At 58.6% G+C, this 21,111-nt stretch overlaps 2 protein-coding genes across 4 annotated transcripts in view; one reads left to right on the top strand and one right to left on the bottom strand.

Moving 5' to 3' along the window:
- Window positions 1–636: 636 nt before the first annotated feature.
- LOC132087619 (basic proline-rich protein-like) lies at window positions 637–5,193 on the bottom strand. The gene is made up of 6 exons (XM_059493977.1): window positions 4,969–5,193; window positions 3,422–3,715; window positions 2,408–2,691; window positions 2,066–2,272; window positions 1,560–1,856; window positions 637–910 (listed from the first exon to the last, which is right to left on the bottom strand). Exons 1-6 carry the CDS (start codon window positions 5,191–5,193, stop codon window positions 637–639), a joined length of 1,581 nt encoding a protein of 526 aa, XP_059349960.1.
- BCOR (BCL6 corepressor) overlaps window positions 1,526–21,111 on the top strand; it is a 58,487-nt gene continuing 38,901 nt past the window's right edge. For 2 of the 3 annotated variants that reach the window (XM_059466464.1, XM_059466462.1), the window contains exons 1-2: window positions 1,526–2,036; window positions 20,592–20,721. In XM_059466464.1, the coding sequence (XP_059322447.1) occupies window positions 20,636–20,721 (86 nt within the window). In that variant the 5' untranslated portion in view covers window positions 1,526–2,036; window positions 20,592–20,635. Of the gene's footprint in view, window positions 2,037–17,538; window positions 17,616–20,591; window positions 20,722–21,111 lie in introns of those variants that run through there. The other variant, XM_059466463.1, reaches the window with a different exon arrangement.

The following is a 21,111-nucleotide window of genomic DNA, read 5'->3' as shown; positions in this document are numbered from 1 at the left end:
TGCGGGGGAGCGGAGGGGCCGAGAGCCCGCCCGGCCCTGGGGCCGCCCCGGGAGCTTCCACGCCGCGGGCTCTGCGGGACCGAACCTGGGAGTATCAGCGGGGATGGGCGTTATGAACGTGATATTTACGAGTGGAGCTCGCCGAGCCAAAAGTTGCCTTGCCAAAGTAAATAGATGCAGCCGATAACTACCAACCCGGAGATTAAAGGGCTCCACGATCCGGGCAGAAATCTTAAAGCAGCCCTAGAAATGCCAGCGAGGGAAACGGCGCTTCAGTCGTGACCCCACCCCGGGTTGCCACACTGCTCACACCGGGTAAAAAGCGCGTTAAGGGCTGCCAAAGCCGGATCAGGCGAAAACGCGCTTTAATAAGGTCCCCCTCGGCCCCCCCGCCCCCCGCAATGCAGACGTTGACAAACGAGTGGCTTTTTTTCCCCATCCCGATTCAGAGCTCGCAGAAGAGGACCGGTGGGAAGCGCGGAAATCAGCGCGGCCGAGCCGCGGACCACGCGAAGTTGGGGGCGGCGGGTGGGACCCAGAGAGGAGCGCCGGCATCGGGGGGAGACACATCCCCCTCCGCGAGTGTGAGAGGCCGCGGCCCAAAGGCTCCGCTCGTGCTGTGACCCCTGCGGGGGGTTACGACGGCTGCGAGCCCTCGGCGGGTCCTGGGGGAGCGGGGATGCCTCTGCGCGACGGGGGAACCCCGGAGCCGGCGGGTGTGACTGCGGGCGCGGGTTGCATCGCCGGGGGGTATTCCAGGCGCCGCCGGGATCGCGGGGAAAGCGGGCTGGGGGGGCCCGGCGGAGAGCCCGGGGGCGAACGGGGTGGCGGGGGGTGGCAGCGCGGCGCGACCCGCCGCGGAGGCTCGCAGCGATGTCTGGCAGCGCCGCCGCCGCCGGGGTTTTGACAGCTTGGCGGAGCGGAGTGAACGGAGCTTTATGGTAATTGCGGTTCTCCACTGGCCTTCTGGGTAGCGAGAGAGGGGAGTATCGGCGGGGCGGGGGGGGGGGCGGCTTTCCCCTCCTGCCTGCCGGGGAGCGCGGGAGCGCGGAGTCCCCCCCCGGGCGCCGCAGCTTGGCAGCGACCTGTGCCAGCCGGGGGGAGCGGGCGGGCGAGGGGCTGGCGGCGCGGCGAGGGGGGCAAATCAATTAGTCAGGGCAAGGGGGGGAGCGGGCGAGCGGCCGGGCGAGCCCTGCCTGTGCAGGGAAACGCAGCCAGGGGAGGGGGAAACTTGCTGAGGGAAAAAGCGGTGGCGGCGCTGCTGCCGCTGCTGCTGCTGGCGGCGGCTCCCTCGGTGCAGCGCCTGCCCGGGGGGAGGGGAAGGGAGGGGAGGCGACGGCTGGAGGAGGAGGAGGAGGAGGAGGGAGAGAGGGAGGGGGGATGCGAGGGGAGCGCAGCGTGCAGCAGACGGAGCCCGGTCTCCCAGCGGCAAGGTGAGGAAGAGCGGCTTTCCCGGCGGACTAAAGAGGGGAGGGGGGGGGCGAGAGGAAGAAAAAGAGAGAGAGAGAGAGGAGGAGAAGAGGAGGAGGAGAATTAAATCCCCAGCCACACACACACACAAAGCCGCGGCGGCCAGGGCACGGGAGACGGCGGCGCGGGCGAGATGTGGGGAGCGCCGCGCTCGCCAGCGCAGGAACTTCGCCCGGAGCAAGCCAGCAACATGGCGCTGCCAAACCAGAGCCGGCAGCCGGAATGAGCATCGCGGGCTGCCGCTCCCACTCCCGCTGCTGAGCCCGGTCGAGCCGAGGAGCAAAGCCCTTCCCGCGGGCACCTGCCCCGGGGGCGCAGAGGGCGGCCACGCTCCCGCGCCCCGCAGCTCCCTGGTCTTTCCGCGCCCCTTCCCCGACCCGCCCGCGCTGGGGCAAGCCGCGACACACGCACCCACGGAGAGGGGGAATCGGATCGTGAAACTTTTCTCGTCTCTTCTTCCCACCCCCGACGGGGCTGCCCTTCAGGGAGAGCAGCAGGGCCAGGCGACGGTGTGGGGACCCGCGTCTCGGACCGCGCACGGCATAGCCCCGCGGCGCCGTAGGAAGGTCAGTGCTCCGCTCCGCGAACAGCTCACGTGCGGAAGCGCCGCCGCCGAGTCCCGCCGTGCCGGGGCGGCTGCGGGCTCCCCTCGGCCGGCCGCGGGCAAGGCAGAGCGGCGGCGGGGCAGAAAGTTACGGCGCGGGGCTCGGGCAGGAGCGGCGGGGGCAGGAGGGTCTCGCGGAGCGCCTCCGGGGCTGCGCTGTCGGAGGGGAAGTTTGGACGCAGTTGCTGGTGAAGATGCCTGTTTGGGGCAGCGGAGGCGGGGGGAAGCACCGCATCGCGGTGTCGGCTCCGGTGCGCCCGTGTGGGGAGTGGTGGCGGTGTTCCCGTCGTCTCGCACTTTGTGACTGGGAAGGCGCCGGAGCAGCGGCGTTACGGGGGCTCCCGCGGGACGGGGCGAGCAAGGAGCGGCACTGCCGGCTCGCGGAGCGGGGAGAGCTCCCGCGCCGGGCGGGCCGGGCTCCGCGCTCCCCGCCCCGAGCAACGCGCGGTCCGGGGCGGCGGGCAGGTGAGCGGCGGGGAGAGCCCGCTGCCGGCCGCCTCCCGCCCGCCGGGAGAGCCCGAGGCGCTGCTCCCCCCTGTCCCTCCGCCCCGGCGGGGCGGGCGCCGCGGCGCACGTGGGACAGGGCGGCCCGGGGCTTTCCCGTGCGCCGAGCGGTGCTGGCGTGAGGTCCGGAGTGACACGGAAGTTTAGTCAGCCCGAAAATGTAGTTTGGAGTTGGGAGAGCGAGCCAGAGGGAGGCTCGGGGCTTGCCATCAATGGGGCGGCCGGAGGGGGACGGCCAGGCGGGGAGGCAGCGGAGGCTGCTTTGTGAAGGCAGGGCCAAGTGGGGCGGCTCTGCGCAGCATATGAGGCATGCATTTGATGTTCGCGGAGCGAGTCCGGGGGCGAGGGCTGCGGAGCGTTCACGTTCCTCTTTCTTTCTCGGTGTATGTATGTTGGGTGGTTTGTTTGTTGTGTTTATTTTTTTTTTCTTTCCCCTTCCTCCTTCCTCCCTCCCTCCCTCCCTCTCATTTCCGCGATGTCTGTCGGATCCCGGGTTTGGCGATCGCAGAGGGGGCGCGGGGAAGGCGAAGAGCACCTCCCCCATTTACCCCGACAAGAAAAAAAAAAACCGCCCCGACCATAGCGAGCGGTGTAAAACTGACAAGGTGTGGGGACTGACTTTAATGGTATCGCCTCGGAGCTCCTCACAGCATTAATTCCCACTAATGAATCTTTTCCAGAAACTCCGTTCATTGCTTTCATCTGCTCTTTAGAGCCCGCAGCTTTTGTATTCGTGTTTGCATTAAAAAGGGGGGGGGCGGGGGGAGCCCAACCCGCACCACGTAGCCAAGCTCGGATTTTCCAAAGGTTTCTATTAACTTTTTTTTTTTTTTTTTTCCCCGCCCCCTCCCCGTGGCCCTGCCGCGGGGGGCGGCCGGGAAGAGCAATGCCCCGCCAGAGCCACTTGGGAACAAAGCTGGGGGCGAGGGCGGGCGGTGCGGGCTCCGGGTGCCCCGGGCAGCGCCCGCTCCCCGCCGGTGGCTCCGCCGCTCCCGGGGCACCGCCGCCCGCCCGCGCTCCGCCCGCGGCCCCGTGCGCCGACACCGGCGTTCCGCTTCCTCCGGCCGCCGCTCTCGCCGACTTTCGTCCCCGAGGTGCTGAGGCTTGCCTGTCTGTCTGGAGCCCGGTGCTGTCGCCCTTGCGACACGCCGATTCATTTCCTTTCGGTTCTGCTGTTGGAGCCGCTGGGTGGTTTTTTTTTTTTCCTTTTTTTTTTTTTTTTTCCCTTCCCGAGAGGTAGCCAGCGCAGCGCTCACCCTAATTGCTTTTAGGAGGATTAGGAGCAAATTCCTCCTCCCCCAGCGCCCCCCCCTCCCGCCGCCTCCTCCCTCCGCCCCCCCCCCCCCCCCCCGCCGGGTTGCCTTCGCACGCCGGGGTTGCAGTTTATCCCTGGTGCAGTTCTTTGAATTGCTGTCACAAATAGGTGACTCAGAGTTAATTAGGAAGTATGCACCGGATCAATGGGCTGCACAGCTCATTAGTTATTCCCCAGCCTTTTGCAGCGTTGGACCTCCGGCTCCTCGCCCCGTATATACCTCTTTAATACGCAACCTGGAGGGCTGGCAGGGCCCAGGGAGTACTTCGGGTGAGGGGGGCCGGGTGCGAAGGGGGCGTGATGAATGCGGATATTGAAGCTTCCAGGGTGGGAGGTTGCATGTGGACACGAGTGACCGGGACCCCTCCTGCCTCCCCCAGTCCCTCCTGCCCCCGCTATCGAACCTGCCGTCACGCACGGGCGTGGTGGGCCCTCGCCCGCCCCGGGATCGGAGGGACGAGCCCGGAATGTTACCAAAAACAAACAGACACACACACAAAAAAAAAAAAAAAAAAAAAAAGAAAAAAAAAAGTGTGTGTGTTTATTGGAGCGTACGTTGAGAGAGCAGACAAAATCTCATTTGTCAGGCATGAAGGTGGGCTGTGTGGAAGGCTATAAATATACCGGGGAGGATTGTATCGCGGTCACTTTTCTGTTCTTCGCCATTTCTAAGGTGAGTGGCGGAGGCTGAGGGACCGGGCAGGGGCTTCTCCTGGTATTGTTTGTCCGTCTGTGATAGATCGGTCTAGACAGCCGCTCAGGCTCCCTGCGAGCTCAGGAACCGGAGCCTGAAAGAGAGAGTGGGGGAGACGGAAAAGGTCACCGCGATATTTTTTCTTTTTTTTCCTCCCTCTTTTCTTCCTTCCTTTTTTTTTTTTTTTTTTTTTTTTTTTTTTTTTTTTTTTTTTTTTTTTTGCGTTGGTGGTGATGGTTGTTAACCCTTCACGCCAGAGGGGATCGGGGCTGGCTATCCCGGCCTGGAAAGATGCGGCAGCGAAAGCAGGGATGATGTCGGAGCGGGGGGAGGCACAGGGTAGCGCGCCTCCGGGCCCCGGCGCTGCCCCGTCCATCTCACGGCTTTATACGAGATGTTTCCCACAACAGGAAAAGAGTTCACGAGGCGAGTGCCAGATGATTTCGTTCCCAGGAGTTTCCTCTCTGGAAACTCCGAGGAGGAGCGCTTGGAGCGGGAGCCAGGCAGCCCCAGGGCCGGGGCAGCCTCCGCAGCCCCGGGGGCTCGGGGGTGTCCCCGGGGCTCTCCGCCCCTCGCCGCCCCGCCGTGCGCTGGAAATCCCGGCATGGAGGTTCCCGGCCCGCGGGGGGAGCGACTTTCCGTGGCCGCCTTCAGGTTCCGTCAACTTCTCCCCCGGCAGCAGCTCAGCGCCCTTCGCCCCACGGGGCCGCATCTGTGCTCTGCTCGCAGCGTGGGGCAGCCCTCGGCCCGTGTGGGTGCGGGCAGGAGCCGGCCGAACCCGCCCCGGGCTCTCGGGAAGCCCACGGGAGCGAGCACACCTCGTGGAACGCAAGGGCAGGTGGGGAGCTGCCGTGCAGCTCGGGTGGGTCGGGGGCTGTTCGCAGCTCCTCCGTGCGTGTGTGTGCTTCCTTCCTTTTGTGCTTGAGACGTCCTCGGTGGATGAGATGCGATCCTGGCGTGCAAGCCTGGGCGGTACAGATTAAAAGCAGTTAAGGCTTTAGAGCGATAGATAAAAGCTGGTTTTGTTGGATTCGCCTGCAGCGCAGACCATTCCCATCCCTCTTTGTCTGAGCCCTGGTTCCGGGCGCTACAGCCTTATTGGAAATGCTCCCGAGCAGTCCACGCAGCCAGGGCAGCAGGCAGCTCAGCGCTTATTTACACGTCACATCTAAATACATCTCTAATTAGATAGAAGCAGCGCCGGAAATGGCAGATTTGTTGCATATCTAATAGAGACCAGTGCAAACAGACTCAGCAGGGTTTCCCTCTCTTCTCCCCCCACAAAAAACCCCCCCACCACCAAGACCAAGCCAGTAATGTGAGAGCGAACAGAAATGACTTCTCCCATTTGAGTGCGTTATGAACCACATTGGCGAATGTCTCTAATATTTAAAGCAATACTTGGGATGTGTGAGCTGAATGCCCAAATATGGACTGGGTCTTGAAACAATACTGGTGCCTTGGCTTTATTCCTGTGCTGGTGGACAATCCAGGCTCCGTGTCACACACTGTATTTGCCTTTACCAGAATGTGCCAAGAGCTTCTCAGGCAGTTCAGAATTGTCATCTCTCTTCCCTCCTCTTCCTTCACCCCCTGATAATACACGTTTTTGAAGACTGATGAGGAGGCCAGAGTCCCCTAACAGTGACTGAGCTACAGGGGTGCCCGTACAGTCCATGCAAGCAAACTTTCTGGATCTGTGCAGCTGGGAGAGTGCACAAAGTTGTTGGCATGTTTTTGTGTCTCCGTTTGTGGAGAAAACGGACCCAGGTCACCAAGGCCCAAAATAATGAGTTCTGCACATACCAAAGTAGCTTTGGCAATGTGTGGCTGTGGTTTACAGGGTCTCTCAACTTTGACCGATGAGTGGCCCCTGCAAAGACAGGCAGAGGGCCTGCTGCAGTTCAGGTCGTAGCTAAGCAGCCACGTTGCCCTCAGATTAAATATGGCTTGGAGTAATTCAGTGCTTAGTGTGGAGGACAAGTGATCTCCGATTTCCGCATGTCTGGGCAGAGGCCTGTGCTCTTGCTGGGACCCTGCAGCACAGTTGGGTTGCACAGGTGATGTGCGATGCGCTGCCTTTCCCCCGAACGCTGCAATACATCACATTTTAGTGCAGACTTAAAGCAGCGTGAAGCCAAGTTTAATACTTCCTCCTTAGGCTGGTGTTGCTTTAGAAATAATTGATGGCTGGAGCGGGGCTGCTCCCCTCTTCCTTGGTTTTGCAGAGAGCTGAGCAGTGGCACGGAGAGCCGGGCTTGCCCCTTTGGAACACGCTGGCTGCACGGCGTGTGCGAGCCGGAGGCAGCGCGGAGGCCCGGGCTGCAGGCAGGGGGAGTTCCCCTGGCTGTGAGCAGATCCCCGTAATCCTCTGGCCTTTCAGGGAACCGGCTTACAGCAGTCGCTGCTCCGGAGCGACCTTTCCCTCCGACCTGACCTGCCCAGGTCCCCGGGCTGTGCCAGGAGAGCGCATCCTTCCTCGGCTTTCTCTGGAGCACGATGCCAGAGCTCCAGCAGAATGAGGTGGGGATGGAAAGGAGGAGGCCAAGAACTCTCTGCAAATGAGGCTTTTGGAAAGTTCTGCTGCTTTACAGCAGGGAATTCATTTTTCCTTGTTTGCTGGACAGCAGTTCTTGGCTAAGGGGAGATTATTTTCCCCTCCTCTCTTCCATTGCTGGAAAAGTTAGCGAGTGAGAGCATCACTCTGTACCAGCCTGCCTGTTTTCCAGAATTGTTGTCTGAATGATTTGGGACTCTTCCTTCACTCTCTGCACCCCAAAACTACCTCATGAGCTGGTAGATTTGGTGCCATGTGATTAGACATGCAAGGAAGTCCTCTTGGAGAAGATCCTGACAGCATGAAATATAATTTGTGATCTGAAAGACAGTTTCCAGTATAATCTCATTATGCACCACAGACTCCCGGTGTTATTTTGTAGAAGGCGGACAATGATCAATTTACATTGACCTAGGGCTGGGTGAGCTTTTAGATGGTAATTGCCATATTGATTTGCATGCAAAAAGAAGACCTGCTAAAATTAAAGACCGGAAGCTAAATTAAACTAAATTTATTGTCTAGGTGCAAACTAAAAGACTTGTTAAAGTCTACGATAGACTTGGAAAGCTATGATATTGAGAGAAACATGATTCTCACCCTGATAACTCTGTATAAAATGAATCTACATGACGGGACAAGGGGCAGCAAAGCACCCATTGTGAGTGGAGGCACACAAGCCGGGGCTGTTCCGTGTAAGCCCCGGCTCCCTAAACAATCAGAGAATAAAATATCTCCTCTGTCCAATGAAAATCTCGGTCTGAATGTTGGGATTGTCGTGCTAAGGAAAACAAAGCTTTATTTGGATAAGACAATTAAAGTGGAAAGCGCAGAATCCACCAGCCACACTGGGAACAGCTCGTATAAAGAGCTAAGTGTGTTCAGCAGAGCACAGGGGAAAGGGAGGCTTGGGGCTGTGCTGTGGCTGAGCCTGCATCAGGAAAGCCTGTCATTGTGCTTCCTCTGCTTCCTTCTCAGAGTGCTCCCAGCCTTGGTGCTCTCCTTTCTGTGGCTCCTGCTGCCTTTGGAGTAATCTCCCACATCCATGAGCTGCAGCAGCTTGGTGCTGTGGTGGGCTCCTTCCCCGTGCACCCCTGGACAGCCCATGGTGGGTTGCAGTCTGCCAGCTCATTTTTTCTCACAGTGTGGTTTGCTTTTCGTTTTCAGCTGGAGCAGCTCTTGGTCTTACCCCAGTACCTCACCTGGGGGCCTTGTGTGCCTTTCAGTATTTGCATATTACAAAACATTTGGGCCTGTAGTGTCAGTTATAAAAGTGAAAATTCCACATTTGGGAGTACTGGAGTAGCTGGCACTTGGCACAGTTGACAGCAGAGGGAAGTACACCTGTACCTGCACAGACTGCATGCTTGGGGCAGCCTGGTTGGTGTCCTTGTCCCCGTGTGAACAGGTGCTGTGGGGCTGTCTGTCCCTCTCCCACCGCTGCGTTTCCCCTGTGTTCCCCTGGGGTGGGGTGGCATTGCATCTGGGAGGCTCCTGGAGGGCTCAGACAGCTTTGTGGGGCTGGTTTAGTCATGGTTTGAGTATGGCATTTGTGTACGGTGACAGGTAGGGACAGAGAAGTGAAATCAAAGCTGGAGGGGCGTATTCTCAGCTCTCCTTGAAATTCACAGAGAACTTGTTAATGGCACAAGAAGGGATGGGCTGAGCTCCTCTTTCTAAGTGTAAATTCCCTCCCTGAGCCAAACTTTCTCCATGTGAAAGCTCCTGGCTATGGAGAGATCCTGCAGGGATCTCTGATCCTCGGGCAATCCCCTTTGCTCCCACGCCCTGCCTGGTGTGCTGGGTTGTCCTTTAAGCTTCTCCGACTTGCCCACAGCAGTGGGAGGCTGAGCTGGGTGTTGAGGAAAGCCCTTCCTGCAGCCTGCAGTCCCCCAGGCTCACCTTGCTCTGGCCTGCTCGTGCTCCCCCGTGCAGTGTTTTCCTTTCCTCCTGTTTCGGTAGTCGAGCACAAAGTGGATTAGCAAAGCCCCGTGCAGAATTAAGCAGCCCGGTGTGAAGTTATGTGGATGGAGCTCTGAGGACTGGCCCGCCTTGCCCTGCAGACCTCCTGTGCTGTGCCATGTTGTGCCGTGCCAGGGCAGGGCTGGATGCTTTGCAGGGTGTCCAGGCCTCGCTGGTCAATTAGAGAAATACCTCTGGCTAAAGTTGGGAGCAGCAGGGGAAGCTGGAGCAGCACTTGTGCAAGCAGGAAGTGATCTCCCAGGGTAAACGTTTTAATGGAAGTGTAACCTGGCATTGCACAAAACCCCAACCCAGGGCGGCTGCTGCCAGCTGGGGATGATGCAGGGCTGGAGGAGACGCGTGGGAGGCCGTGCTGTGCCGTGCTGTGCCGTGCCAGGGCACCCACAGCCCAGCCCTGCGTGCCGTGCTGGAGGCGGCTGTGGCGCGGCCTGCCCTGAGCAGGTGGCTGAAGGTTGTCTTATTTTAGCTACAGAAGTATCTCTCTAGATCCATTACTGCGAGATCTCGTTTGCAATAAACTATATTGGCTCCCCTCTTTATACAAATTGCTGGTATGAAAGAAAACCCAGCCTATATGCATGGAGGCAGGCATGAGCTAGTGAGATCAGGTTTCCTACTGAGCTCCCAGAGGAGAAGTCAGCATTTGATTGAAGCTACACTTGGTTCTTGGTTCCCAGGGGACAGCAGCCCTGAAACACGAGAGCCCTCCCTCCTTTTTCCCCCTCTTCTCTCTCTTCTTCCTCTAAAAGCCTTTGTGCTGAAAGAGCCTCAGTAGGCACGAATCGCCTGTCTCTCACAAGACTGTGTTGCAGCCTTTGCTGACATTGTTCTGTTAGCAGTGGTTTTTACCAGGCCAGCAGATTTCTAGCTACGTATAGGCAATGAATAGTCGATGATACTGACCTGTGAATATGTACTGGTGTCTTTGGGTGGTGAATCTGATTCAGAAGTCGATTGGAGACTTACCACATGAGTGTGAAGCACCATACCTGCCGGGGTAGTACTGCCCTTTGGCGAAAGTTAGGCCAACATGGAGACATGCTTCCAATAAAGTCAGCGATTTTTCCTTACTGGTGCTGTCTCCCAAGCTGCGTATAGGTACATAGAAAGTGTTATTTCAGCTCCTGTGGCCTCGTGAAGAGTTTGTGCGGGACACAAATTTCAGAGAAAGTTGCTGTGTCCTGGTTTTCCCTTAAGAGATGCGCAACTTGGGTAATGCCAGGAGTCAGAATGGGCAAGGAAAGGTTTCCTCGAACAGATTTATTTTCCCCATGCTTCTGTAAAGTAAATTCCACGTCTCCTCCAACTTTGCTGCTGATGTAAAAATAAGTAAGGGCAGGGAAGGAGCTATGAGGATTTACACTCAAATTCCAGCTGTGCCCAGCAAAAGGCCCTCTGAGAGTTGGAAGCAAAGGAGTGTGCTGCACACTGGTTGTATCATGAACGAAGCTGGTTATTGGCATTTTTCTTTTCTTGTTCTTTTTTTTCCTCCTTACGGTGGAAAGGAGATGTGGAAAGGAGAAGGTGGCAGCGTGTCTGCCGCCCGGCTGAGCGGAGGGGCCGCGGCTTGCGGGGTCACCGCCCCGGGCAGGGGTGGCGGAGGGGCCCCTCGGCGGGCGGTTCGCTGCCGCAGCAGGTCGGACGCTGCCACAGCAGGTCGGAGGCTGCCGGCGGCGGCCCGGGGCCGGGCAGGGATCGGGGGAAGCCCGGCTTTCCCGGGGCAGGGCTGCTCGGAGGCGCGCCGCGGCGCGGGGGCGAGCTCGCCGTGTGCCGCGGAGCGCTGCGCAGCTGCAGGCGCGGCTTTCCCCGCTACAGCGGGGTTCCCCCTCGCCTTTCCCAAAAGCCAGACCGAGAGCGGAGCTCAACTTGCGATTGTGCAGGCGTTTCGTGGGGCGTGAGTGCTGACTGGAAACGCTTCTGTGCTGTGGGGGAGAGCCCCGCGGCGCTTGGCACCCACCGGCATCGGGCTGGCGGAGCAGCGCCCGCAGCCCCGGCCCGGCCCGCGGAACCCCCCGGGCAGCGCGGCTCCGCCCGGCCAAGCTCCGGGAACGAGCCCGTTTGTGGCCCCGGGGCGGGGGAGGTGGGTAGAGGGTGTTCCTTGTTTCGAGTAAACCAGCTGCAGTAGTTGATGGTAAAGCAATGAAGGCAGACACAATGCTGCTGTTGTTGGTTTGATCTCTAACTGGGGATTGTTAGTCTGGATTTAACTCTGTGGCAAGGGGGGCGGCGGTTTTGAGGGGAGGGGGGAAGGCGAAGGCTGTTTACAGCCAGTGCAAATAATGTGACAGCTGTTGGAGCGCGAAAAGCCCGCGCCTCGCTGGCACTCGCACACAAAAGCTCTCGCTGCGGCCGGAGTGGCCCCGGGGCCGCCCCGCCGCTCCCGGAGGCACCGCCCGGCGCTGCGGGGCCCGGCGGGGCGCCCCGGGGCCCGGCCGCATCCCGGGCGGCGGCGGCGGCGCCCAGCCGCGCTCCCCTGCCGCCCGCCGCGACGCTTCGGCGAACGCCGCTGGCCGGGGAGCAGCGTTCCGCCCCCTCCCCCCGGCCCCTCTTTCCGCCTCCGCTTGATTTACAAGCGCGGGGAGGCAGCTGGAGGAGCGGCCGGCTCCGTGCCCGGCCCCGGCGCTGGGAAATCCCTCCCGGCGGCAGGTTCGCGCCGGCCCCGGGGGCTGTGCGGGCGCGGTGTCCCGGCAGCCCCGAAGCAGGAGAGGGCGGCCCGGCTGCGAGCCCGGCCGGCCCGGGGCACGGCACGGCGCGGTGCGGGGGCTGGCAGCACGTTTCCCTCACAAACACGTGTTGGCAGAGAAGTTGCCGCTTGAGATGGCAGCGTACGACCCCTGATAACCTGGATGTGCAGGGATCCCTGGAGTAGGTCTTCAGTGAAAAACTCCTCGTGCATAAATTCCCCGAGTGGCTATTTTCTGCTCAAAGCCTCCGCATCTAAGGCCCTCGGTGTGTCTTCTGAACGTAGGATATAAAATGCTGTCTGTTCTTGAAGTTTGCTCCGGTACCCAGAGTGATCTCCTGGCCCTTTCAGAAGAGCCTCTGGAAAGTCGAGGAAACTTAGAGAACTGGGTTCCAGCCTATATTTGTACCTGACATAATTTCGCTACCTACGAGAACCGCTGTGTTTTATATAGTAAGTGACCTCCACGTACTATTGTCTTTTTGACTAGGCGTCTCTGGGGTGGAGAGCAGGTAAGAAGGGGGGAGATGCTTATTTCCTCCCTCACCCCCCTTTTAGTCGTTTTGGTCGATGGGTTGTCTTTATCTATTTCTCTCCAGTCAATCTATTATGTTTTTTTTTTTTCTTTTGGCCTTGACTGTCCGTCCCCTTGGTCCTTTATGGATTACACTGTGCTATTAGTGGCAAAAGTACACCAGTAGTCATTCCACAATTTTAGCATCAGTTCCTATAAACTGGTGTTTTATATGACATGTGCCATTTTTCTGCAAGAATACTGCTTGCGAAACTAGTTGCGCCTTGGAGCAAAGGCAGAAAGATAAACAAGCCTGCATAGCCAAAACACTTGCATAGCCAAAACACTGGCAATTGCTGCCTCCTTCCAAATCTTTTAAAGTCACGGAGCAGTGTTTTAAGGATTATGCTGCTGCCTCTGAGGAGGGAATGTCGGCGGCGTTAAAAAAAAAAAAAAAGAAGCTAATGCAAATTAGAGAAAAATAATTTTCTTTCAGCGATATGCAATGTATTAGTCACTTGTTATCATGCTTAGAGGCAGACCTCATTTGCGCGTCTGCCAACTCGTTCACATCTGCTCAGAGCTGTTCAGGGCATTTTAACCTTGGCGGTGTCGTGTCGTAGTCCCACGGATCAAGAACGAGTAATTAAAGCTCTAAGCAGCAGCAAAAAATTCATAGCCGCCCATCTGCATCGCAGTTGATTCGCTGCTTTGTTTCGGTGCGGAGCGCCGGGATGGGAAGGCAGGGCCGGTGGCGGCCTGCACGCTGCCTCCTCTACACCGGGCCACCGCCGCTACCGGCAACTTTATGTCCTTTTAATTTCCTTTTTCTTTTTTTTTCTTTGTAATTTTTGTATTTTTTCACGTGGTTTTGTTTCCTTTTTTTTTTTTTTTTTTTTTTTTTTTTTTTTGCCCCCGGTGAGTTCCGCACGCAGAGTCGGGCGGTGTTTGGCGCTGGCTGTGCCCACCCTGGACTGACCTTTCCTCTGAAGGTGGAGAAGGTGGTGGATGTGAGGTCGGGACACATTGCAGAGATGTTTAGTCGAGGTGCTCGTGATGCAGCTTTCGTAACTGAGGGCTCGCCAGCGCTTTCCAGAAGTGCTCGGGAGAGCGTTTCCCATTAAGGAGAAACGTTAGCGCCATAAACCCGACATAAACTTTGGGGCGAGGCTAATTTTTATGCATTGTTTAGCAGAAACCAGCTTGTTTATTTGTTTGTTGTTAGGAGTAGGAGCAGGGAATTAAAAAAGAAAAAAAAAAAGGAAAACCCCCCAACTTCCCAAGCACTTTTCCTTGCGTGTACTCGCCGAAGGTCCCCGTGCCCCTGCCCTGGCCCTGGCGTGGCTGCGCAGACAAAGCCCTGCGGGAAGCTGGAGGCTTCCATGCTGGCCGCGCTAGGTACAACGAGAGACGGAGGCATCTAAGTTTAATATTTGCCTCTTGTGCGCGGCCATTTGCTGCATGAGGAGCGGAGCCGCCGTCCCCCGGCGGGGCTGGGGGAGCGCAGGGAGCCGCTCCCCATCCATCAGCCCCGCGAAAGCTGTTGCTCCGTAAATGAGGGAACCACAGGCCCTGTCAGCCGCAGTTATGCAAAATGAAGTCGTCCGTGATCAATATCTCCCAACGTCCCCGACGGATGTGTGGGGGGGCCGCCCCCGCCCAGCGTGCCGCGGCGGCTCCGCGCCGGGGAGCGGTGTGCCGGGCTGGCCGGAGGGAAACCAAGGGCGTACGGCCCATTAATCACTCCACCCCCCGGGGGTGCGGCGGGGGCTGGGGGAAGGAAACGGGGGCCGTGCTCCGGTATTTCTGCCAGGATAACGTTGCGGAAGTGAGCGCAGGCCTTCGCCCAACTCTCGCAGGAGCGCTGGGACTTTTGTATTCAATGTGGGGGGGTTCCCCCCTCCCACCCTGCCTCCTAAGTTTCCCGAGCTATTTGGGGCAGGGGAGTGCTCGCCGGAGCCCGGCTAATAGCGAGCCCGTGGCGCTGCGCTCTCTCAGCCTCCCGCGGACGAACAATGGGGGACGAGCGGGGGGAAGGGGCTGGCTCGGTGGTATTTTTCGTTTTTCCCCTTCCTCCCCCCTGTTTTTGCTTTTTCCTTTCTATCCCCCTCCTGGAAAGCAAAAGCCATAGGGAATAAAGGCAACAATGAAGGGTTCCCGGGATGCCGATTGCGCGGCGGCTTAATGGGCTGGTCGGGGCGCAGGCCTGCGCTTTTCCTTCCCTGCGCCGGGAATGCGGCCTTAAATTACCTGAAATGCACATTTCTGCCTGGCTCGCGGTGCGTGGGTGTGTGTGCTTGCGTGTGTGTGTGTGTCCCTCTCTCTCCCACTGCTGCCGCTGCTCCGCCTGCGCAGCCCGGACTCGGCTGCTGCTGCTGCTGCTGCTGCCTGTTGTCTCTGGCAGCGGCAGCGGAAACCTCGCTCCCGTGCGTGCGCGGTGTATGTCTGTACGTGTGTGTGTGTCTGTGTGTGTTGTGTGTGTGTGAGAGTGTGTGTGTCCGCGTGTGTGACTAAAATGGCGCGGCCGGCCTCGGTATAGGGAGATGCCGTGGCGGGTGGGCGACGTAAGGGAGCCCGGGCTCTCTCCTGTCTGCGCGGGGGCCCGGGGGCTCCTGCGGCTGAGCCGGTTTGTGGCTCCCTGCGCCGCCGCCGCCTCCTCCAGCAGTAGTATCCTTGTTTCCCGGCACGGCCGGAGCGGCGGCAGGAATCCCCCGGCCCCCCCGGAGCGCCCGTCCCGCCCGGCCACCGCGGAGAGCGCCTGGGGGGGACGGAGGCATCACCCGCTCCGGGGGAGGGACGGGGGGCCCGGGGGTGGGCGCCGTAGCGGCGGTGCGGGGCTGCCGGTGCGGCGGACGGGGTCGGTGCTTCCCGCGAATCTCTGGGAAATCCTTCGTGCGGTGATGCCTCAAAGTTGGGTACCAGCCGCCTCACCTCCCCCCGCTCTGTGTGTGAGAGAGCCTTTGCAGCCACTCTATCGCACCCCCACCATGTGGTTTAACCAGAGGGAGGGGGGAGACGTGAGTGCCCCCGCCATACGAATGTCCCGTAGCCTTCAGGTATGGGCATCGCCGTGTGCGGAGGCAGCCTTGGCCGCCCCAGGCAGCTTTGGCCTCGGGGAGCGTGTGCCTGGGCGCCCGGGTCTTCCCCCGGGGCTCCGCGGCAGGCAGTGCCGTGTGGGCTCCAGGGGAAGGCAGCCAGGGTTATTTGAAGGATCGCCAGCCATTTTAACTTTCCCTCATTGGCCTCCTCCCCCGCCCCCTTCCCCAGTTCCTAGGCTTATCATTAATTGAAAACTTTTTTTTTCCTCCCCCCTTTTGGCTGTCGCCGGCAGCAGCTGAGAGCGATGCAATGATTCGCCTCGCAGCATATGGGAGAGGGGATCGCGCCGCTGCCGCTCCGGCGCAGCGCCTGTCTGTGCAGGGTCCGAGGCGTGACAGGCGGCGCGGGGCCGCCTCTGCCGGGGGGTGACCCCGCCGGAGCCCCGCCGGAGCCCCGCCGCACCGGGGGTGTCCCCGTGGGGCAGAGCGGCGCTGCCCGGGGAGGGGAGGATGCCCCGCTGGCTCGGCAGCCCCGGGTGCCCCCGGTCGCCTCCGCCGTGCCGTGTTTACACGGCAGCAAGTCCCGGTCGCTGTTGACACGTGACGGTGTGGGAGCCGCGGGAGGGGGGACACGGGGGACACGGGAGCGATGGGGGGTGGCTGCGGCAAGAACCTTAAAATAGGGGCCGACCCCCTCGTGCTGCCTGCACGCTGCCTAAACCGAGATGCACTACTGTCGTGCATGACTCTATATGTATTTTAAAGCGGTTTAGCGATCTCGCTGGCGCATTGTGCTTAGCTTTATGGTTAAATGAAATGCCACACGTCCCGGGTAAAGGTCAAACTTCTTCTCTAATCCGCGGATCCGTGCGGCGGCTACTTAGTCTGCAGCTTCCTCCTCTGGTTTACAAAACGTGTCACTAGCGGTGATGTCGTGTGGAGATTGCTTAAAAAAACCTCACAGTATATTTTATTTTTTCATACATATATATATAAAAAGCGCAGCCAAGCCTATTCTTTTAACACTTGTCTAATATTAGATCGCTGGCTGCTGCCAGAGCTTTATACGGCGCATTGTAAACGGTGCAGCAATACGGTGTCTCTGAAGTCTCCTTTCTAGCCGTGGCACAGGTCGTTGTTCCTATAAGTCGTAAATATATAAGTCGGAGGTACAAGATAAACGAGGTACCTAAACACATTCATAAGCATCAGCCCGTATTTAAGCTTATAAATACCATGCGAGCGCTGCCCTTTAAATCAAGCTCCAGATGATCGGGGCTGAGGGCTAATCGAAGTAGATCACTACAAGTCCCCGATTGCTTTTCACTTCTTTCTCAGGGATTTTCACAAATCTAGAAATGATCCTTCCAGTGGCCTGGAACCGGGCGGCCACAGGGCGGGGGGAAGAGGGCCCGGGGGGGGTGATGTGGGGGAGGGCTCTGAGGCCGGTACTTTATTGCATCGCTTTTAATATCCCAAAGGCTAGGTTGTTTGCCGAAGCTCCCTGCGCTCCGTCGGTGCCATCGGCTCTCGCAGAGGTTTTTTTTTGAACCCCGCGCAGCCCTCCCCGCCGGCTGCCGCTGCTTTTGCTGCTGCCGGCTCCGTGGCTTGTGCAGTGGAAACTGGCAGGCTGCCAGGCGGAGCTCGGAGGTGGAAAAGAGTAAAGGCGCCAAAAGGGAACTCGTGCGCCGCTGCAATTCTCCTCCCGAGCCGCTTCCTGGCTCGCTGCAGCCGCCGGCCCCGCCGGGCTTCCTCCGGGCGCCCCCCCCCCCATCCCCTCCGCCCCTCCACGCCCCTCGCTGGGACTTTCACCTCGCAAACTCGCCGGCAGGCACCCCGGGGTCAGGGGGTGGAGAGGGAGGGGGAAAAGAGCTGGCTGCCCTGTCCCGGGTGGCGCTGCCATCGCCTCCTCTTTTCCCCCGGAGGCACGGAGAAGTGGAGTCTTCCTCTTCCTCCTTCTCCCCCTCCCCGCGGGCATCGGGTTTTTCTCGTTTCCACGCCAGCAGCCTGTTAACAAAACTTTGCTGCTGCTGGCGTCAATGGCTGCCAAAAGTCTGTTGACGTTGCGAGGGAGACCCGAACGTTTCCCTTTTTAATCAGCGGCCCGAGCGGTGCGGTGTGTGCCTGTGCCTGCCTCTGCGGCGCGGGGCCGCCGGGGCGCGGGCAGCCAGGGAGGTGGGTGGGTGTTCCCGGCACGGCTCGGCACGGCTCGGCTCGGCACGCCGGGTCCCCGCTCGGCAGCACGCCGGGAGGCAGGTTAGTGCTTGCAGGCGCTTTTCACAACTGGTTTCACACGGCGGCATCGTTGCGGAACCGTGTGTGCGTTGCGCGTCTCACTCTCTTCCACCCCCCCCACCCCGCGCCTCCCTCCCTCTCTTCCTCCCTCCCTCCCTCCCTCCTCCGTGCATCACCGTCTATATTTAGCCGCAAATGGCTTTATCGGCCAGACACCTCCCGGAGGAAATGCCGTGCGCGCTCCGGCTGCCGAGCCCCGCTCCGCGCCCCGCCGCGCAGCGCAGCGGGGGCGGCCGGGGGGGCTGCGGCGCCCCGGGGCGCGCTGGCGGTGGCCCGGTGGGTGACAGCAGGAGGGAGGGAGGGACAGACGTGTCCTCGGTTTCGTCGGTGCGCTGGGGCGCTCAGCCCGCCGTCGGGGTTGCATAACGGGAGCGGCTGCGCCCACCCCCGCGGAAGCTGGGTGTATAAATAGGTGCGGTGCCCCCCACGCCCCCATCGCTGTCCCCCCCGTCCCCGCAGCGCTGAGCGCTTGTGGCGCTGCCCGCGTTTGGCCGATCCTTTGTGAGCCGGTATCCCCCGACAGGCAGCTGCTGGTGGGGAGGGAGAGGAGGGGGAGGACTTCCCTGGGGTGTGCGAAGAGTTAAAAGTCTGCTGCTTGTTGCAATGAAATTATGGCTGGCAGTGGCGCCGCTGCTCGTTCAGCAGACCTCCACTTTTAAACAGTTCACAAGAAGTTCATCTGGGCGGCGATGATTATAACTGCACACACGCGCGCACCCGGGGCGCACGGCGACAAGGGGTGGCTTTGGGGAGGGGGCTGGCAGCCCTCGGGGCGCGGGCTCTGACCTGCCTGGTGGCCCCGGGACATCCCAGCACGTCCCTGCGGCCGGGCGGGTTTTGCCATTGCTCGGGCGGTGGTGGCTGTGGGACATGGGGCCTCCAGATTACCCGCTCTTGGCTGGCGAAGCTCTCGCTCCCCCCATGCAACTTCAGCATTTCGCTATCTGCACGTGTCAGGGGATTGATGGGCTTCAGTTCAGGCACCTCGCCTTATCTTAATGATACATTTCCAGCGGGGAAAGCAGGCGGGGAGGGCGCAGGCAGCCCCTCGGAGGAGCCTGGCCCCAAAGGGAAGCGGGGCACAGAAATCGGGGCTGTGCCGTCGAGGCCCTTCCCTGCGCCGGTGTCTGTCCCTTGGAGATGAGGCAGCGCACGGGGTGGCTCTAACCTTACGTAAAACCCTAAATCACTCTCTCCATGCTGCTGCTGCCTCTACTGAAAACATTACGAGCGGCGCATCTGGAAACCAGTAAATCTGTCCAGAAAACGTCTTTCCAGCGAAATAACTCCTTTTGAATGATAGCGCGGTAACTAAACCTCCGTGGATTTTTGTTTCCTCGCGGCGATTTGTGCGGACTTCATTAGGAAAAGCTAACCGTTGTGGGGAAAGGAGGGTCAACGCGCCGTTTCATTAATATACATTTGTTCCAGACGTGGAGTTTTGCACAAAAGGCCTCTCTGAGGGGAGAAAAAAGTGTTGGGGAACAAGGCTTTCCTGCCGTTTCAGTTCTTAAACCTCTCTGAACGTGTGTGAAGTATTGTGTTAAAGGCCCAATCTGGGCTTCTTCCCTATTAAATGCCAAAGTGATCATTTGCATATTTTGTAGCCTGACAAAGGAAATGAGTTTGCTGGGGAAGCATGGATGCTTTGGGGGACGTTAGGCATTAAACTCCCAGTGGTCAATCGCCCGTTACTGGCTTGTGTGTGTGTAAAAGGAGTATCATGCCTCCTGCTTAAAGGCTTCTATTTTTGTGAGAGAGGAAGAGCTGAGGGATATCCTGTGCATTAAAGGCTCCCCCTACTTATTAACCCAGCATTTAGCAGCAGGATGCAGGCTGAAGCTCAGTCAAAAGAAACGACTCAACCTCCGAAGAGCAATTAAAATCTTGCACTGGAATAAATCATGCGCCGCGATAATCCTGTTAATAAAACGCAGCTTGTCCTGACACTTCGCTCATGCAGCAAACTAGAATTTAATGCGAGCGGAGGTGGCATTAGGCAAGGTAGAGGGGAGGAAAAGCCTTTCCCTCTGTGCCACTGGACGTGAAAATGTGGTTACCTTTCACCTGCCTCTCTGGCTGCACACAGCGCCGATCCTCTTGGACTGCTAATACTTCTCCAGTGAGCCCGCTAATGATTTCTTTCCCTGGAGTGAGCAGGCATCATTGAATTACTGAAAGCACTCGCAGCAGCAGCAGCAGCAGCAGCAGTGGCAGCAGAAGCGCAGCAGCTCCAATGCAGAAGCCACCAGGGCTCCTCGCTTAATCAAATCAAGGGGTGGGGAGCTCGCCAACCCACTTACTATTTTTAACCCCTTTCTCCAAGTTAGTCATGTGCAGATGCTGAAAGGGAGGGTTTTATTTAGATGCCTTCTGTAGCAGTGTCTCTTCAGTTTTAAGTCCTCGTGTAAAAGCCTTATCAGCAATCAGCGTGGCTAATACACGCGGTATGTGGTTGTTCTTGCCATGCTCTCCTGCTCCTGTGTGTTCCTAATGCAGGGCTTTTGTGAGCTCCTGTGGGTTGTTTAAATGTCCCCCCACGCTCACGGGGTCTCCCTGCTTGGTTCAGTCTATGTGAGACGAAGATTTGGGGACTGGTGCGTACTCGGCCGGCTGAGTCATTTCTTGTGAAAATGAAATGCTGCGGAGAAACTTTTATTTGTCGATAGTCTGGAATGATTCTTAATTTTCTGGATGTGCGCTGGGGAAAAGATCCATCTCCTCTGACCTATAAATGCCCTCAATTTGCTCCTTTATTGCCGGGTATCTCCCTTAGCGGTTAACGTAGGCAGCTCACTCCCCGCACCAATCCTGCATTCATTATTAATTACCCGGAGGGAGGCTGGCTGCTCCGCCGTGATGTTTGCACTTCCTTCTAGACAAATCTGCTCAACTTATTTTTTTTTCTTTTTTCCTTCTTTTCTTTTTTCTTAATAGAATATAAAACCTCGAAGAAAAGCGTTGATTTTTAAGGAGACGTCATGCTTTCTGCAACTCCCCTGTATGGCAACGTTCATAGCTGGATGAGCAATGAAAGGGTCCGCATGTGTGGAATTAATGAAGACAGGTAAATATTTAAGCTTCTGGCGAGTTAAAGCACACTGTGGTTCTGCAGAGCGAGGTCTCGGAGTTTGCTACTTCCCTAACACTGGAGCAGAAAGCTGCCACCTTGAATCGAGATCAGCCCAGCTTGGAGGGAGGGCAAAGGAGAGAGTCAAGACGTGCCTGAGAGCAGTAGAGCAGATGCTGATTTACTATGGAACAGGCAACCTGGGTCAGTGAAGTGGGGACGTACCCAAAACAGCCTTTGAATGTGCTTTTACAATTAATTTATTGTTCTGCATTTGTGAAGGGGGATTAAACCAAATAGTGCACGTTTCCTCTGCAGCAGAGGGGCTCGTGCCTGCAATTTGGTGTTCCTTGCCTGTGGACCAACAGCTTGTCATGTGGAATAGGA

Source organism: Ammospiza nelsoni, chromosome 2, assembly GCF_027579445.1.
Source record: "Ammospiza nelsoni isolate bAmmNel1 chromosome 2, bAmmNel1.pri, whole genome shotgun sequence".
Taxonomy (NCBI): domain Eukaryota; kingdom Metazoa; phylum Chordata; class Aves; order Passeriformes; family Passerellidae; genus Ammospiza; species Ammospiza nelsoni.
This window is presented reverse-complemented; position numbering and strand designations above follow the sequence as displayed.

What these genes read in the sequence shown, in the direction of transcription:
- LOC132087619 (XM_059493977.1), bottom strand. Translation starts at nt 5,193, where the DNA reads ATGCCGGGATTTCCAGCGCACGGCGGGGCGGCGAGGGGCGGAGAGCCC. An exon ending in GAAACATCTCGTATAAAGCC is followed by an intron (nt 3,716 to 4,968) that starts GTGAGATGGACG and finishes GCGTGTCGCAAG; the next exon opens with GGCGACAGCACCGGGCTCCA. An exon ending in CCCGTCCCGCGGGAGCCCCC is followed by an intron (nt 2,273 to 2,407) that starts GTAACGCCGCTG and finishes TGCCCCAAACAG; the next exon opens with GCATCTTCACCAGCAACTGC.